The sequence below is a fragment of the Lagopus muta genome, chromosome 16 (genome assembly GCF_023343835.1).
Source record: "Lagopus muta isolate bLagMut1 chromosome 16, bLagMut1 primary, whole genome shotgun sequence".
NCBI classification, from domain to species: Eukaryota; Metazoa; Chordata; class Aves; order Galliformes; family Phasianidae; genus Lagopus; species Lagopus muta.
In genome coordinates this window covers 3,330,282-3,347,403 of record NC_064448.1, presented here as the reverse complement: position 1 = coordinate 3,347,403, position 17,122 = coordinate 3,330,282, and the positions used below count along the sequence as shown (strand labels likewise).

Here is a 17,122-nt window from a genome sequence, read left to right as displayed (position 1 = left end):
ACTAACGCACCTCTCGCCGCTGCCTGCCGACTCAGCGCTGCCCCACGCGGGCGCAGCACGGCGCTCCTGCTGCTCCCAGGCGTTCACCAGGCATATCTCGCTGCAAACCCTCCACCCTTGAGGTCAACAGCAGCTCCTCCCGATCAGCGATTCAGCATCACTTCGTTTGCACGGTGCCGGTGCATCCGCGAAGATGCTGGAGCGCTGGCCCTAACACAGAGCTCGGTGGCGCCCCAGCAAGGGCTGCCAGCCTGATGTGACCCTGAGAGCTCAAGGTGGGAGCCGACTGCTCACCCTTGTGATGTCCTGCATAAAAGCAGACGAGTGCTTTTCATCCAAAGCAGTATCAACAGCTCTGCTGAAATATACCTATCACCTACAGGGATTTTGTCCCAGCTGAAGCTCGTTGAAACTTGTGAGCATGCCAACAAACTGCTCTAACTCAGAGTTCTGAGCGCACTGAATGACAGTAAGCACCTGAGAAGTACTTTAAAACCAAAGCACGGTGAACTGACACAGCATGGCATCAGCCTGGGGCATGTTATGGTGTTCTGCACAAGGGAAAGAAACACTGTGAGCAAACCAAACCAAAGCAAAGCAAAGAGGGAGACAATTCTGAAGAGAAGGGCACAGTATGGTTTGCATCCAGCACTGGGCAATGTCTGAAGCACTTACCTGGAAGAGAGCAGCAGCAAACGCAGCAGAATAAGCAAAGCAGAGGAATAACACATTCCAGCAGTACTCAAACCGTGAAGCATAAAAAAATGCAACAAAAATGTTTTTTCCTGCCTTTTTATTAAAAAGTAACGTCCTTTCGTTAACAGCACAGAGAGAAAAATGCTACAACACAAACCACCTCGGACAAGAAAATCCTCTGCTCCAAGAACATTGCTCTCCTAGCATCTTTTGGTTCTGCAGGAAGCCTACAGACTCCAAGAAGGCTGTGCAAAGAAGGACCGCATGGTTAGAGAAGTTTTGTTTTCTGGTATCAAAGTATGTTACTGGTTAAAAACACGGTGAAGTATCACTGCCTGATCCACTCAACTGCCTGCTGCAGCTACCAAAGTGTTGAAAGAACATATAAAATTATAGTATTGCATGTTGGCACTGCCTCCCCCCCTGAGATGGACAAAACACCAACCGAGATGAAGTGTCAGAGAGCAGACATCGACCACCTGGGAAGTGGCTGCAGACAGGTCCAGCAGCACATCAGCGTGGCTGTGGCTGAGCTGCTGGGCAACGTAACCAGCTGCCCCAAAGCAAGATTAGAAGGAAATTTATACATAGAATTTAATAGACTGATCTTAAAATTGATTACTTGGGTGCAGGATTGATTTTGTTTTGTTTTATCAATAGACCATTTAAAGTCTCTGCCTCGGCTGGAGGATCTCCCCATTTCAGATCCCCCATTGCAGTCAGAACAAAACTGTCAGCTCCCATATGCCAGGCAAGGTGAGGTGCTTCTGCCAGCCTCGCTGTGCCAGGACAGGACAGCCCAGCTGCAGGACTGCACAGCACCGCCTGGCTCATAGAACAGCAGGCAGCCACACGCCACGTGAGGTCAGCTGCCAGAGCTACCTCTGCATTTCCTCTTAGATGGCACTGAAAGAAACAGAAGTAAAAGAAAAAAAGCAAAGAAACAGCGACCATTCCAAAAACCTGCAACCCCAGGAAGGCCCAGGCAGGTATTGCTCTTCTCAGTCTCGTGTCATTTTCCCAAAAATGGGCCCAAATCTATACTAAGACCAGAAAGCACCACAGTGTGAAGGTGCACCCATCCACAGGAGTGAGGAAAATGCAGGGCTGCCATTGCAGCAACTCCTGGGCTTGGACAGAACAAGTGAATACCCGAAGTGGCTCTCTGCAAATCCTGCCACTGAGAAAACAGAAGAGACTTCTCCAAACACTGCTATCCAGACCAAGGTGAGGAAGGGCAGCACTATAACACTCAGCAGCAATGCCACTGGGAGTACACTCTCAACCAAGTGGAGAGGACATGCATATCCAGGGGCATTTGTCCCACGTCAGGGACAGGAGACTCTTTAAACAGCTAGAAATATGGAATGACAAAGGGTAGGGAAAAGGGTTTGACAGCTCAGCTTTAATAGTGTCGCTGGTAGGAACCCATAGGCTGCTGGGTGGAGGACCCCGCTCGCCCCTGGGCCACTGTTTGACTGACTAGGTGGGAGAGTGCAGGACCACTCTGGATCAGGGTGTCCAAGGCTTTCTGTACACTAGGGTTGTCAAAGTTGATACCAGACGATACTGGCCTTTGGGCAGGAACGGCGCCAGGCGCAGGGAGACGATTCTGGTGCTGACCGTAAAGCGACTGAGCTGGTGGAGGAGCTCCAGGTCTTGGACCTGCATTTCTGGAAGGGCCTTGGAGAGAAGGAAGCTGAGTGTTTGGAGTTTGCAACCTCTGCTGGGCCGGGTTTAAATTTCCAGCACTCATCTGTGCCGATCGGGCCTGATTGCTGGTCATGTTAGTGAAGTTCTGGCTGGGAGTGCCACCCGACGTGCCCACAGTGGGGGCAGAACTGCTGTTTGCCACAGCTGCTGCTGCCGCCCCACTGTTGAAGAGACTGAGGATTTTTGCCTGGAGCTCCTGCTGAGGATTAGCAGAGGATGCTGGAACAGAAGGAGCGGAAACCAGAGGCTGTGAACCCTGATGAGTCTGAGAGCTTGGAAGGCTGGACTGACTGCCCAGGGATGGCGCTGAAGGTGCTCCCAGAGATGGTCTCGACATGGGTGCTGGGGAAGAAAAGGAAGGGAGTTAAAGCTCTGCAGAGGTCCTTGAAGAGACACCTAAAGGAAACTGGTGAGATAGCTAAGGACACAGATCTCAGGAAACAGCCACCCTCTAATCAGAAATGCTGCACAGCTCTGGGGAACCCAAACCACTCGACAGAACTGTTGCCCTTTGTGGAGCTGCCAAGCCAGTTAGGGAGCATTGTGGTTTCCCTGAGAGAATCCCATGTAAAGCTTCTGTCACGTGAAGACCAGAATAGTCTCAGGACTCCTGGATACACATCCACCTCCATAAAAAAGGCACTCTGTAAGGATGTCACAACACTAGGACTCCTCTACAACCCCAGTATTGACATTCTGTCCCACAGAACCATACGACTGCTAGTGCTGTTCAGGGCTGAGATACTCACCCTGCAGAGAATCAGTGCTCCCCCTCAGTAACCTTTCCTTCCGGTCCCTCAAGTAATTAATTACTTTATCAGTCTCCTCAGCAGTTAGATACCGATTGTCTGCCAGAAGGTTCAATAGAGTCTGAATGCCTGGAGGGTGGGGGTGGCCCCCCCTGGCCCCCTCCTCCATGGGGGGCGGGCGCTCTCTCTCCTGCAGAACGGCCTCATCTGCCATCTTGGCAGCCTGCCGGGCGATCTCCTCACGCTCCTTCTCCCGTGACTCTGTTTTGTAGCGCTCGTAATTCCTGGCCACCAGCACCATGGCATCAGCCTGGGGCATGTTACGGTGTTCTGCACGAGGGAAAGAAACACTGTGAGCAAACCAAAGCGGCGTTAGCTGGAGGCGCCTTCCCTCACTCACACCAGCACGTCTCGTTCAGCAGGCAGCACCTCCAGGGATTGTAAGCACAGACGTGGGAAGCTCCCTTGGCACATGGCAAGAGTTCCATTTCCTAAGCCAACAGGAGTCTCACAGCTATCACCCAGCAAGGCCAACCCTTCCTTTCTCAGCTGAGAGCTCCTAGAAGGTTTCATACCAGCCTAGAAAGGCCATTCGTGCCTCTCATTCAAATAAAGAGAAACAGCTCCCTCTACCTTCCACACAAATTCTCTGTGCTCTGAGAAGAGAGAGTTCCAGCTGTTCAATTGGATGAGCCCATGGACAGGCTCCAGAATTGCACTCTCAAGGCACATCTCATCTCTGGTTCCCAGAGCAGCACAGTCACAGGGATATGCTAAAGATCAAGTGAAGAATATTTAATGCCTAGAAAAGATCTGTGCACGAATCAGTTGCCAGAGTTCTTACCAGACCTGACACACTGCTTGCTGCAGTGAAGGAGAAACCTTGGCAGGGGAACAGATGTCGAACTAAAGCAGTTAAGAACTAAAACAAAAGGCAGTAGAAAGCCCACTGAGTGTGCTTAAGCTGCATGACTACTGGAATTGAGGGAAACACCCCACCACAGCCACATCAGGTGCTAAAAGAAACCAGCTTCTTCAGTCAATAAGCACACAAAAAGCAATGAGCATGCATTCAGGTACCACAGACAAACCTGACAAAGCATTACTTGAGAATACAATAAGAGAGAAGTAACTTTTGAAAGCCTAGCTGCAGCCAAAAATCTACCTCAGTGAACAATGCATAAACAGGCTTATGATCACAGCCCTAAGACTGGCGTGCCTGCACAACCCTCTGACAGGATTCTCTCCTGGTAGAAATTAAACAGTCCTTCTGACAGTAAGGTATTGCAGAATTTTGCAAATCATGAGGTTCACATTTATGACATGCCATTAACTCATACATTAGACCTGTAAGTCACAGCACAGAAGAACAACTACTGGAGAAAACCTATTCTAGAGCAGTGCTTCGTGCTGTTGGGTGCGACTGCAAACCTACACAATCCGCTAAGCCCTCAGTACCTTGTGGGGTGCCAAACATGATGTTAACAGTGCAAGAACGGTGAACTTGATGCTGCTGAGTGATGACAATAGCAAAAGGAGATCCTCCTCTGCTCACATCGTCCAGGGCTTGAGTCAGTGACATCTCTGTGTTGAGGAAGATCAGGTCCACCACCATGCCCAGATCCCGCACCTTCCGCCCCACCGACTCCGCGTACTCCCTGCCACAAAGCAAAGCCAGCAGTTTCACAAGTCAGAAATGTACAGAAACAAACCCTTCACATTCGTGTGCTGCATCTCAGGTTTGTTTTTCCCTGCTTCACTGATCCTCGCTACTTCTCAATAATTCCATTTGTAGATGAACAGACCAGTGCCATCACCACAGCACTCCCTGCACTGTGCCAGGTGCAGCAGTAAACCCTTGCTCCCAACACTCTGCTTGCTCTCCAAACCACAGAACACGCCAGCATTTTTGACACAAGCCTATTTGACTCCTAAAATTGCTTTCAGCCCTTTTGCTTCCAGCAAAAGCAAGCATATGTTTCTACTGGCACTGCATTTTTATTTCTACATTAGAAGTTTCACATTTAATGCAATAAGAAGGTTTGAGCGTTCAGACTGCTGCATGAGATTTTCCTTGTTAATTACATACATGCTTTTGATATCGTTCACGACTACTGCCAGCAGTGATTTTATGTCTTGCACATTGATTAACAGTATTGAGCAGTATCTGACAGCAATTTAGATCAGATAACCACTGACTGAACGGAGCTGAAGCAAATTTTAGCTCCTTTCAATCTGACGGGAGCTCTGAAATGGACAACCCTGTGACTCCACATTGACATCTCTGTGCTATCTGCTGATTGCACACGTTAACAAGTTCTGCTATTCATGGGCTGAATGATACAAGTACAGGCTGCTATAGCTTGATATGACAGCAGGGTTATACAAAGAGAATGTAAAGTTTTGGGAGAAGACATGCTGTAAGCTGACAAGAAGGCAATGTAATTAAAGTGCAAGATATAACAATATTTCTCCTCCTCTTCAACCACTCAGCATTCCTAGAACAGCAACAGAGGCTGTGGTTTTCTGAAGGCTCTAAAGCCACTCTTCTCAAGGGAAACCGTATGAAAAACAGCTTCAAGGCATGACTAAGCTTAATTCCATCTACCACCACTTGACAACAAATGCAGTCATAACTACTTCCTTACTTTGTCTGCTTATTCACCACTATCACAGAACAATCAACGGGTCTCTCAGCATCAAAGCGCCTCTTGATTTCCTCGTAGTACTGACGGTACAGCTCCTCTCGGCGGCGCTCCTCACGCTTCAGACGGTCTGAAACCAAGCCACAGAAAGACAGAACAAACAAGGCTCTTTGGATCTGCTCAGAGCAGCGCAGTGCACACAGCTGAGCTCAGCCCCCAAGCCACCTAGTGGCACAGAAGGCAGTGCTGTGGACACGTCCACCCTTAGCACTGCAGGTATCTACATCCTCCCAGAGGAGAACGCGGTTGTGCCTACAAAGCCAGCAGTCTCCAAGGCACTGACCTTCTGAATTCACTGGCGCTCTGTCAAAATGCTCTTTGTAGCGGTCGTAGTAGGAGTCGTCCTTCCGCCGATAGTAGTCATCCACGCGCAGGTAGCGCTCGTAAGGCTCGTCTCGTCTGCAACATGGACACAAGCAGCACTGGTTCCCATGCTCCAATGTGCCGCACGCAAACCTTCCTCAAATTTCCTTACCGAGGCAGCCAGCTGCTCCCCTCGACCAGAGCAATTTTCCTATGTTAAAGGACTAGCGCCACCCAAACCGATGTAACCACAAGGCAAGAATGCTATGAAAACACGTGGGCATTACCTGTACAAAGGGTCCCGAGGGTCTCTCATATCCCGCGGATCCCTCACGTCCCGCGGGTCCCTCATGTCTCTCGGATTCCTCATGTCCCGTGGGTCCCTGTATCGATCGTACAGCGGCTCCCGTGGGTCACGAAAATCTCTGACGTCACGAGGGTCCCGCAAGTCCCTTGGATCTCTGATATCCCGGGGGTCTCGAAGGTCTCGCAGGTCACGGGGGTCTCTGTGGTCTCTGGCATCACGAATGTCTCTGGCTCGAATATCTCGAGTGTCTCTGGAATCTCGCCCGTTTCTACCATCCCTGCCATCTCTGGGGTCTCTCCGTGGGCTCCCCCGCAGAGGGGAGCGATCGCGTCTGTTATCGCGGCCATCCCCATAGGCATAGGGCTCTCTGAGGAAACACCAGGGCAACTGTTAGACTGCTGCCCACACAGCTTACCCCACGTCTCTTACCTGAGATACCAAAGCGAACCTTCTCTCAGCAACCGAATCCTCCCTCTGATCCCATAACAAGAATTGCCCCAAAACACAGTTCTCAAAGCAAACACATTCGGAGAAGATCTTAATTACAACATTAATCTCAGTTAAACGACTCCGAGAAAGCTCCCTACTGGAGCATCACTAAAACTGTAGAACACCTGTGGAAGGAGTGAACAGGCACTTCAGAAACCACCATTTCAAGGCCTCCGGCCTCCGCCGTCAGCTATGGATCATCTATCAAACGTGCACTTGCAAATTCCTTGAGAAAGTGTAAGGTGCTGCATCCTGCTACCCAGAAATATGGGACAGCTAGGAGCATTCAAGGATCCGTTAAATTCACAAGTCACTGACAGCAGAACCCTGAAATAATTTGTTACTGGCACATGATTCAAAAAGAGCTGGCTGGGAGCAGCGACACACAGGCTCTGTGCTGTGGTTGGCTCTGTGCTGCGAGCAGAAACAACGAGCTAACGACGTGTGCCCACAGGGAACGGGCAGATCCTGGAGAAAGTCAGTCTTATGATGCCCCGTGTTAAAAGGGTACCAAACCCAGCCAACACCACACCATCATCGAGAGCAGGATTCTCTGTCACATCTGAATGATCCATCTCATTCAGACTCTGTACCGCGCCGTCTTCAGAGGAGAGGGCGATGTTCCAGGCTTCATCTTTCCCATAGCAGTAGGTTTTTCTCCAGGCCATAATTTGTTTTCCAAAGAAAACACAGCTTTTAGCCTAAACCAAACCTAATCAAATCTTGCAGAGAAACTACTGAGCTTCACATGCTTGGAATGGTCTTTCCACATGATACTGGCAACCACAGGGAAAGGAAAAAAAAAAGCTTTTCCAAGTCTGTTTTGTAAATAGAAAGTCTTCTATCAGACTCATCTAGATTATGAAAGATGAGTAGAATATAAATCCACTTCCACTACACTGCATTGACTGTGTAGTCAGTTGGAGAAGACAGCAGGAGCAACAAGTCAGATGCACTCACATTTCAGTATGAGGCAGAGCAGACAGAAATGAGAAGGACGTGCAGAGCCAAGTGCAGGCTTTGGTAGCTTATACACCCAGCTGTTGGGAGAGATACACAGCATTGTTGACATTCTGAATTTCATATACAAAACAAATACTGGGACATACTACTGTGATGCCGCCGAAAGCATACCAAGCCTTTTCCCCTTAGAGAAACATCGTGCTCAGAAAAAAGCAAGTGCATTCTCCTTCACTCTTGGGCACACAAATCCACTTTTTGTTTGAGATCTGTACAAAACCACAGCCCAGAGGAGATGTATGTTGTCTTCCCCTACCCCCTCCTCCCCCATCCTGCAATGAGCGACAACAGAAGCTCAGGGAAAACTTGGGCTTTGCTCTGATGGACACTGAGTACTTGACCTTTCTGTAGTTGTAAGACTACGTAGCAAAACAGCCAGATGCAGTATAATTGTTTTGCAATATGACATTTATTCCATCTGGGGTGGGGGTGACCGGAAGAGGCCACGTTATCTGCAGAGACGAAGCTCCAGAGCAAACAGTGCACAACTGCAGCTTAACTACAGACGTGGCAGCAGGCTGGGTCCCTCTGCTTTCTGACCTGCTGCCAGCAGAGGCATGCAGGCACAGCAGCCTCCTGCCTCCACCACCACAGCCCACCTCCTGCAGTGCCCACAACACTGCCCAGGCCTGCGGCAGGGCTCAGAAACCCACGGCCCACGGCTGCTGTTCACGCACCTGCAGTGCGGTGCAGAGTCCGGTCTCTGCTGCCTTGTTCATGACTCAGTGCCTGCATCCTTATCATGGTCTGTGCCTCTGCTGCTGCTTGGAACCAAGCGCCAGCAGTACGGGAGGGCCAGGGCATCCACAGCACCAGCCGAGTCCTGTGCCTGTGGCAGTGCCCCTATGCCTTTGGCAGCCACGGTGGTGGTCCAGACCCAGTGCTCACGTGCCTTCAGTGCTCCTCAGGGGCACAGACTCGTGTGCATGCAGGATCACACAGATCCCAATGCCCACAGCACTGGTGCCTGCCACGCATCTTCTGCAACGTGGCCCGAGGCCCAACATCCATGGCATTGGCACCTACTTCTCACACTTGCAGCACTACCTGGGTACCTTCGTCATCAAATGCTGCAGCATCACCAAGGCCAAAGGTCTGTCACCAGCACCTGAGGCATTCTTGTGGTGCTCATGCCACTGCCAAGCACATCTGACAGTACCCAGGCCCACGGCTTGCTCATCCATAACTTAACACCTGGCCTCGTGCATGAAGTATTTCCTGGGCCTGCTGTCCACGCACTTGGCCCTATGCAGGAGAAATGCAGCACATACAAAACATCAAGGATTGCAGATGCTCCTTCTCTGAGTTTTGGTGGCAGATGTCACAAGTCACACTTTCTTCCCCATTTGCTGTTAGTTTTTTTTTTTTTTTAAATCAGGTCAAGCTAGTAGAACACACTGGGCATGTGAGAGCTTGATTATTTTCAAATCCAGATGCAACACTCCTCGGGTGCAAAGCTTTATACTATAACTGGAAGAAATGCACACCTTATACCAAACGGTGGCCACAGCATGTCTTCGAGCACTCCCTATCAGTGCTACCAAAAAGGAGGTCTTCATCCACATGCCTGTGACTTCATATGCAGAGGGGTGTGTGGGAGCTTTATTCCCATCCAGGGCTGGGAAGCCAGAGAAGGCAGGCAGAAGCACCCTCTGGGTGTAACTGCATAGACGAGGGCTGGTTCTGCACACTGACAGTGAAGTACACACACAGATGGGACAGTGCAATATTGAGACACGTACACTGCCTTGCACTTTACTTGCATGCACTTCTCCAGTCTCATTTCAGTACTGGAAGCTTTTGGTATCAGAAGAGGCAAGATCCCGAAGCTCTCTCCATTGAGAAGACCGCAGCCCCTCGGTTGTGGCTCACACACGTGCATCACATTCTGATGCTCGAGCCAGGAGCAAACAGCAAGTTAATTCTTCCTCACAAGTCTCTTACAACCTGTGCTGCAAAATGTAACACTTAGTTGCAGTGACAGCAGCAAACACGAGGTTTCCCTCGTGCCTCCTGAGGTGCCAGCGCCAGAAGGGCTCTTAAAAGGTGGAGCAGCCACATCCCAGCTGTCTCACTCGAGCTCTTCCATTTGAGTGGGGAGGTGGCAGTAGGGAAGAGAGACAGACATTTAGCACAGGCAGCCGGGCTCGTGCCCCAGAAGCCTGACCTTCCTAGCATAACTCACTGCTTCCAGGTACTTTACCTTCGTGCCGGGCTGGACCTTGATGAAGCCTTATTCATATTTCTTCTTTCCGCTGCTTTATTAATATCTGTAAAGAATAATCAACCCATCTGTTCAATGCTATGGAACAAAAAAAAGATCATCAGCACAATTCAAACGAAAGCAACTTAAGCTTAACAACATCCAGATGGTGCAAGAAAATTCATTCAGCAAAGAGACATTGTCACTTTGACAGGTTTTTTATTAAGTTTAGATAGTACAATGCAGGGAAATTCTCATGGACTTCTCTGATTTCAAAATAGGGTGGACAGCTCAAGTGAAGTTCTACCGCTTTAAGTTCAGGTCTACATCCAGACTCCTCATTCCATAAGAGGACCTCTTTCTTCTGCAGTCTATGAGCAAACAGATTACAACTCATGGACTCTAGGAGAAAAAGCAGAGTCTGAAGACCTCTGAGAAAGGAAGCTGGTGCCCAACAGTCTTAAATTCACAGCCAGACCTGTTCAGCAGAAATGCTGCTACCCTTGTAGCTAGTAAACGTGAGGGCTCTCAAATGGCACATGCAACTGCCTTCTGAGGGACTGCTGCAGCATTTCACTGTGCAGCTTCCTGCAGGAGGAAGCAGGATGCAAGGAGCCTGAAGCACGAGCTCCTCGTGAAGTCAACACTGTGCACCCGAGCACCACTGCTACTGAATGCAGAGAGAAGCAACAGATCAGACATTTGACAGCTGGTTGGCTTCTGAGCATCTCCAAAAAACACCACGAAGTGAAACACAGAAGTAAGAGAGCTGAAGAAGCAGCGTTCTGTCCTTAAACCAAAGCGAAGCTGCCCCAAACCAACGGGGGCCAATACCACCACACTGAGGAAACAGCCCTCTGTAACAGCTGAGTGAGGATGGAATCATGCACTAGGGGGGCAGGGACAAACAAATGATTAAGTGCTTATTCTGAGAACTTTCCAAAGAAAAAAGCAAACCTAGATCCTAACAATTACAACTTTAAATCAGGTTTGTTTTTTAAACTTTGCTGACTCGCAAGAGCTTTAGAAGTAGCCACACACAGCACACAGTGCCTCACGGGCAGGCTGAGTGTTAATGCAGCTTCCCAAACTATCCTTCCAGGAGGGATCACTTCATTTTTGCTCCAGTTGTTCTATCAGAAAGCAGAGGCACAAAAGCCGTGGGGACGCCGGGCACCCAGCAGGACAGCGCTCACCAGCCTGGAAGCACAACAAACTGCCACCAAAGCTGAACGGCCACACATCCCACACAGCGCCACTCACTGCAGATACCAGAACACTTTCCAGCACTTCGGGATCTTTCAGCATAACCCAAGAGGAGACACTCTCAAAGCCCTTCACTTCGTGCTATTAGCCTCTATATCTACCAGTTACGCTGCATTCCTGAAGTCACTACCTTCCTTGCGTTTAACTTAGCATTTGACTTTAGTGAAAAGTATTCTTATATTTAAGCAAGACACTATCTGCATTTTCAGTTTGAGATTTTTATTGTTCTGTTTAAAACGCCACCATAGGTTTCTATGTGCGATTTTTTGCACCCAATCCCATACATTTCTTTCAAATTAAAAAGAATGATTTAGATCTGGACAAAATATTTTCACAGGAGACAGAAACGCCTCTGACAGGGATCCTCCTCTCACACAAAGTGATTTCATAACATTTTATTTCATGCCAACAGTCTGTACAGATGAAGAACTTGAACTCTGACAAAGCTTCTGAGGGGGGAAAAAAGGGAAAATCTTCCATCTTGCAGGAGCTGGAGGTGACAGAGCCGCTGCAACCCTACAGCACAGCCCTCTGAGCAAGCACAGGTGCCAAGGCTCTTCAGCTGCACTCCTACCTCAAGTCAAGCAGCGCATTGACCAGAGTTCATCTTTTGGCAAAGCGTCCAATTCTGATCAAAGAATCTCCACAGCACACAAACCACCAAAGATCCGATAAATGATTCCAATTATCATTTATTTTGCAGTTTAGAAGAACCATTTATTTCCATTTACGGACTTGTCATATCTCCATCTACCAGACCACAACTCTCTTATCTCCAGGTCTGCCTGGAACACAGATCACAGCACCCTGAGCCTCTCTCTAGGGCACGTTCTTCACACTCCTCAGCCTTCAGATTCTTCTGAGGCTTCTCCAGCCTAGCATCTTCCCTTTGAACCAGGCAGACCAGAACGCAGCCTTCCAACAGCAAAACCCCACACGTACCAAACCCCCCCAACCCCCAGACAACTGTGGTACAGGGAAGGATGACAAAGGCACTCTTGCTGGGTGCAGATCTTCACATTTGCCTTTATTAAAAGCTCAGTTCTGCCTGCATTCGGCTTCGGAAGAAGTCCACATCATTTCACCATCAGTGACTCAATCTTCATTATTTTATTCCCTCTTTTAAACCATAAAAATGTGTTTTCTTTCCAAGTCACTTACAAAAACACAGCATGGCCAGGAACCAACTCTTCCAGAACACCACTCAACACACTGAGCAATTTCATCCGCGCTGCACCAAAATTCATTTCAACACCATTTAATGCTACGTTGCTTTTAATTGCACTAGCTTCTTAATCAAACCAAACATCTTACAAAAGCACTTTACATCAACACTGCTACTTTCATCCAGCAAACTCACAGTACAAGAACACGAGGTTGACAGGGCTGACGTGCACTGGGCTGTTCCCCCACCAGGCACTCGGTAAGAAGGGATCACAGCTCACTTGCTGCTGGGGCTGCTGCCAGCTGGGTGCTCCCAGCAATGCCCCAGGAACTCCCCAAATATCCAAAGCTCGGAGGAAAACATTAAGAGCTCCAGAAGGTCTTTGTTTCACTGAATCTCAGATTTAATCTTTTTGGAGGACCAGTTTTGGTAGCTGTCATTTTTTAATTACTATTATCACTTCTTTTTTTAAAAGCTTGCTGCTGAAGTGGAAACTGCGTGGAAAAACACCTGACTTCTAAAAGAGCACGAAGAAACATTAACTGCAGACTGGGTGGTCTTTCCTAATTAGAAATATCATTTTCAAATAATTACATGTTAGCATGTGAGACACCTGCAGCTGTTCCTGTAACGACTCTTGGACTGGGCAGCACCAGCCCTGATGCCTCCTTGCAGCCTCCTCCCCTCCTGTCCATTTGCCACCACCTCCACCTTCAGGCTCCCACTGGTTACTTCCCCATCTTGCTATTTACTGCTCCTTTGGTTCCTCCCTACATCAAACAGCTTTTCTTTAAGTAATCATGGAAATTACATTTCTCTTGCATTTAACAGATCGGGCTCAGACTTCCAACCATTCACTTTTGTTTCAGTTTGCTGCCAGCAGATTCAGAAGGACTATTTTCATCTTTCTGAAAAGGCCTTTTTAAAGCACTTTGTATTTATAGGGCTACTCAGATTATGTCCCAGGTGCAAGAAAATCCAAGTTAAGGTGTCCTTATCTAACGGGCCACTGAATTCTGTGACCAGTTCCTCTGGATCCATCAAGATGCAGCCCAGTAATGGTTTACAAACCAATTTTAGCACTAAGCAGGTGAAGTCCCCCCCAACACTTCCCAGGGCTTACATGTTGATCAGCTATGGGTCCATTCAAACACTAACACAAAAACAAATTCAGAGTGGGACCCGGGTAGCAAGAGAAAACGCTACAGACGAATCACACAGCACTTAACAGCAAATAACTCAGAAAGAAAATACATACCTGGTAAAAGTGACTTTAGACTAATGCCAGGCAAGTTTCACACAATGATCTTTCCAGAGAGCTTTCGAAGAAAAGCACTCTGTCTACCAGAACGCATGCTAAGGTAGGAGAGCAGGGGTCAGTTTTCCTTACCTAATCTATACCCTTTATAAAGGCGGCCCTTCTCACCGTCCAGAGCGGCCTGGACATCTTCTAGACGGTCATACTGCACGAACCCATAGCCATGGTACATGCTGAGGGCTGCAAAAGTTAACAGCAGGGCAAGACCAGTTACAAGAACAGGACAGCAAGGATCCCACACCCAGGCCTCACATCACCCCAGCAGCTGGAACAAGCAAAGGGGCTCTGCCCAGAAAGGCCCAGGCAGGTTTTAGGGGAGACCCAGATCTACTGGGATCAAAACGCAGAGCTTAAGAACTCTGAAACGTATTTCTTAGACAGTTCCACAAAGACAGACCAGCTTCCTTCTGACAAGGCAGTGACCAAAAGTATCAGCCCACAAAGTGACCGAGACTTGATTAAGAGACTGCGCAGTCACTTGAAAGAGCAGATTTGCTTGATATTACATGGCACCACAGCCCCAGAGATAAAGCATGCTCGTACATACGCACCAGGCTTCAGCAGTACTCCAAGAATTACTTTTTCAGAAAGTGCAGGCAGATAAAGTTATCATTAAAAGGTCACTTTTGAGGGAAAGCATTAGTCACTCCTCTCATCAGCAGCAAGCAGCATTCGACAAGCATGACAGTTATATTTCTGACTGAATTCCCAGCCACAGAGAGGCATAAGATAAAATACTAACCCCTGATTTTGCCATATTTTGAAAATATCTCTTCCATTTCTTCACGAGTCATGTGGTCTGTGGGCAAATTGCCGACAAAAAGTCTTCTCTCTAAATCCTGAGGGTTGGTGCTGTTAGTGAAGTCGCTCTGTTTGATGCTATTGCTCTTGCGTCCTCGGGCCATTTTGCTTTCGTTCCAAATCCAACTCTTCGCAAAAAAGAGAAATGGCCACGCATATAATTTCAATCCACGACATTAAAATTAAACTGGAACAAGATTAAACTTAACAGCTTTGCAGACTAGAAGCCAACCGGGTCTGTTTGACGCAAGCTTCGCTCCAGAGAAATCTTAACACAACTGACACAGAAGGCAGGAAAAAACGTGCATTGCAGCATCTGGGGTGAGCTTCCTGTAACACCGAGAGGTAGGAAGCCTGATCTACTTCATGGATGTGTTTTAGTGATTTATCTCCAAGCTAAAATAGAATTTAAACTCATTTCTTACTGAAGAAAATGCAGCTTTCTGATACACGCATTGTTTTATCTGTTTCTTCTGTTCACTGGTAAGAAGTGCTGAGGTTTAAGCGGTATTTTAACAAGCAGAAAGGAAACACTCAACATCACACAACAGGACCCAATTATTTCTCGATGGGCTTTCAGCAAGATGTCACAGAGTACTTTTAAATGCGCTTCAGTGACCACACTTGGATCCCTTTCCCAAAGGGGAGAGCAGTTTCTCGTTCATGCCACTGCTGAGCAGCCCCACCACCACCACCTCCCACTGAAGGCGGGTCCACAGCAGGGAACATCACCACCCCAAACCCAGCTGGAGCACTCAGCAACATCCACTGCACCCACAGCTCCAGCACACCACTGGGAAGGAAACAAATCCACCCGCAGCATCCAGACCAAACCCATCAGCCCAAGCAAAAGAAAAAAAACCCATCAAGGATGCACCATTACAAGATGGACCTACAAGGTCGAAAACTATTTGAAGAGTGAAGTGTAATCCCTCCCTGAGCATCCATTGCAGAAATACAGGATAGGAAGGAACTCGGGGAAAAAAAAAATACTGTGAAGCTGAGTAAATCAACAGAAACTTCTGGTATCTGCCATGAGATGCCTCCAACCAACACAGCCTCTAATCTACATTCACTGCAATCTAAAAGCATTATCTAAATAAACACGCCAAACACCCAAAAGCTTAAAATGGTGTCACAAGAGTACTTCTACCACACTTGGCATGAGAAATGAGCATGTTCAGGATTTGAGGCATACCACTTGGATTATGATTTTTTATTTTAAAAGACAATTGAATTTACATTTGTATCACTTGTCCCCCTTCCCACAGCTCTGCAGAAGAGGAAGGCAGAGAACATCTCCCACTGTAATGCTTTGTTTCAATATGAACTGGACCTCCAGAACAGGAAGGGGGCAGAAACACCCCAAAACCAGCAGGAAAGGTCAGCGCTCACATCTTATTTGCTTCAGTCCTCCTGTGAGTCTGCTCCCCTGCTACACACACAGCTTCACCCACCCCATCAGAAGCAGCAGCTCTCGCCCCATTTCTCCTCACACAGGCATTAGATTTGGGTCCTACAATTGCAGCTGAGGGGAAAGAAACCCAACGCTCTGCCAAGGTCGGCAGGGAAGCACAGGGCAGGGAGCAGGCTGGAGTCAGACAGGGAGTCAGCACTGCAGGACGGGATGGGGACACAGCAGCCAGGTGGGCACCGTGCAGGACGGGCTCCGACAGCACAGCTCGGGCTGCTCGCAGACACCCACAGTGTGACAGGTTTTCCTTCCTGCATGGAAGTTCTTAAGGAAGATTCCCTTCTCTTTCCTCGAGGGGTGGCAGCTGGAAGGAAGCCCCAGCGTTCCACCCGGCTGCTCGCCTTCCAATCACGGCCCGGCACCGAGGTGTCACACAGCGCTCAGGGCCTCCAGCCACCGCTGGGCGATCGCGGTGCTGAGGCGGGCCCCGCAGCTCACCGACCCCATAGAGTAGAACTGCGGCTCCGACACCCAGCGCCGCGATCCCGAGCACCGCAGAACGAAACGAATAAAACCCTACCGGTGGCAAACGGGCGGCGCCCGGAACCCACAGCGCACCGCGAGGCTCCGAGCCGCCCGGCCCGGCCCTTCCCAGGCGGCCACAGGGTCCCACCGGCGCCGCCCGCCGCCTCCCCGCGGCCCCGAGACGGACGGAGCTCCGCGCTGCGCTACGCCTTCCTTGCGGCCCGCCGCTCACTTACCGCCTCGCCGGGCCCGCTCCGTCTCAGGCCGCCGCCCGCCAGGACAAAGGCGCCAACCGCCGCTGCCGCACGGCGCCGCCGCAAAGCGCGGAGGTGAGAGCCGCCGGAAGGGCGCTGACTCGCGCTTTACGGCGCGGTGCGGCGCGACGCACTGACGTACGGCGCGCCGCCGTGGCTGCCGGCGGATGGGGGGAGGCCTCGCGCCGAGCACG

At 49.4% G+C, this 17,122-nt stretch overlaps 1 protein-coding gene across 3 annotated transcripts; it reads right to left on the bottom strand.

The window, feature by feature from the left end:
* Positions 1–776: 776 nt before the first annotated feature.
* Positions 777–17,062, bottom strand: NCOA5 (nuclear receptor coactivator 5). 3 transcript variants are annotated; one of them, XM_048962528.1, is made up of 10 exons: positions 16,911–17,062; positions 14,677–14,863; positions 14,007–14,114; positions 10,186–10,252; positions 6,454–6,840; positions 6,147–6,262; positions 5,807–5,933; positions 4,617–4,816; positions 3,159–3,488; positions 777–2,751 (listed from the first exon to the last, which is right to left on the bottom strand). In XM_048962528.1, the coding sequence occupies exons 2-10, from the start codon at positions 14,837–14,839 to the stop codon at positions 2,102–2,104; spliced, it is 2,148 nt and encodes a 715-aa protein (XP_048818485.1). In that variant the 5' UTR covers positions 14,840–14,863; positions 16,911–17,062; the 3' UTR covers positions 777–2,101. The 3 variants fall into 3 exon arrangements, with proteins under 3 accessions (XP_048818485.1, XP_048818486.1, XP_048818487.1); XM_048962529.1 differs by lacking the exon at positions 16,911–17,062 and having other exon boundaries at positions 14,677–16,859; XM_048962530.1 differs by lacking the exons at positions 14,007–14,114; positions 14,677–14,863.
* Between the last annotated feature and the right edge of the window lie 60 nt (positions 17,063–17,122).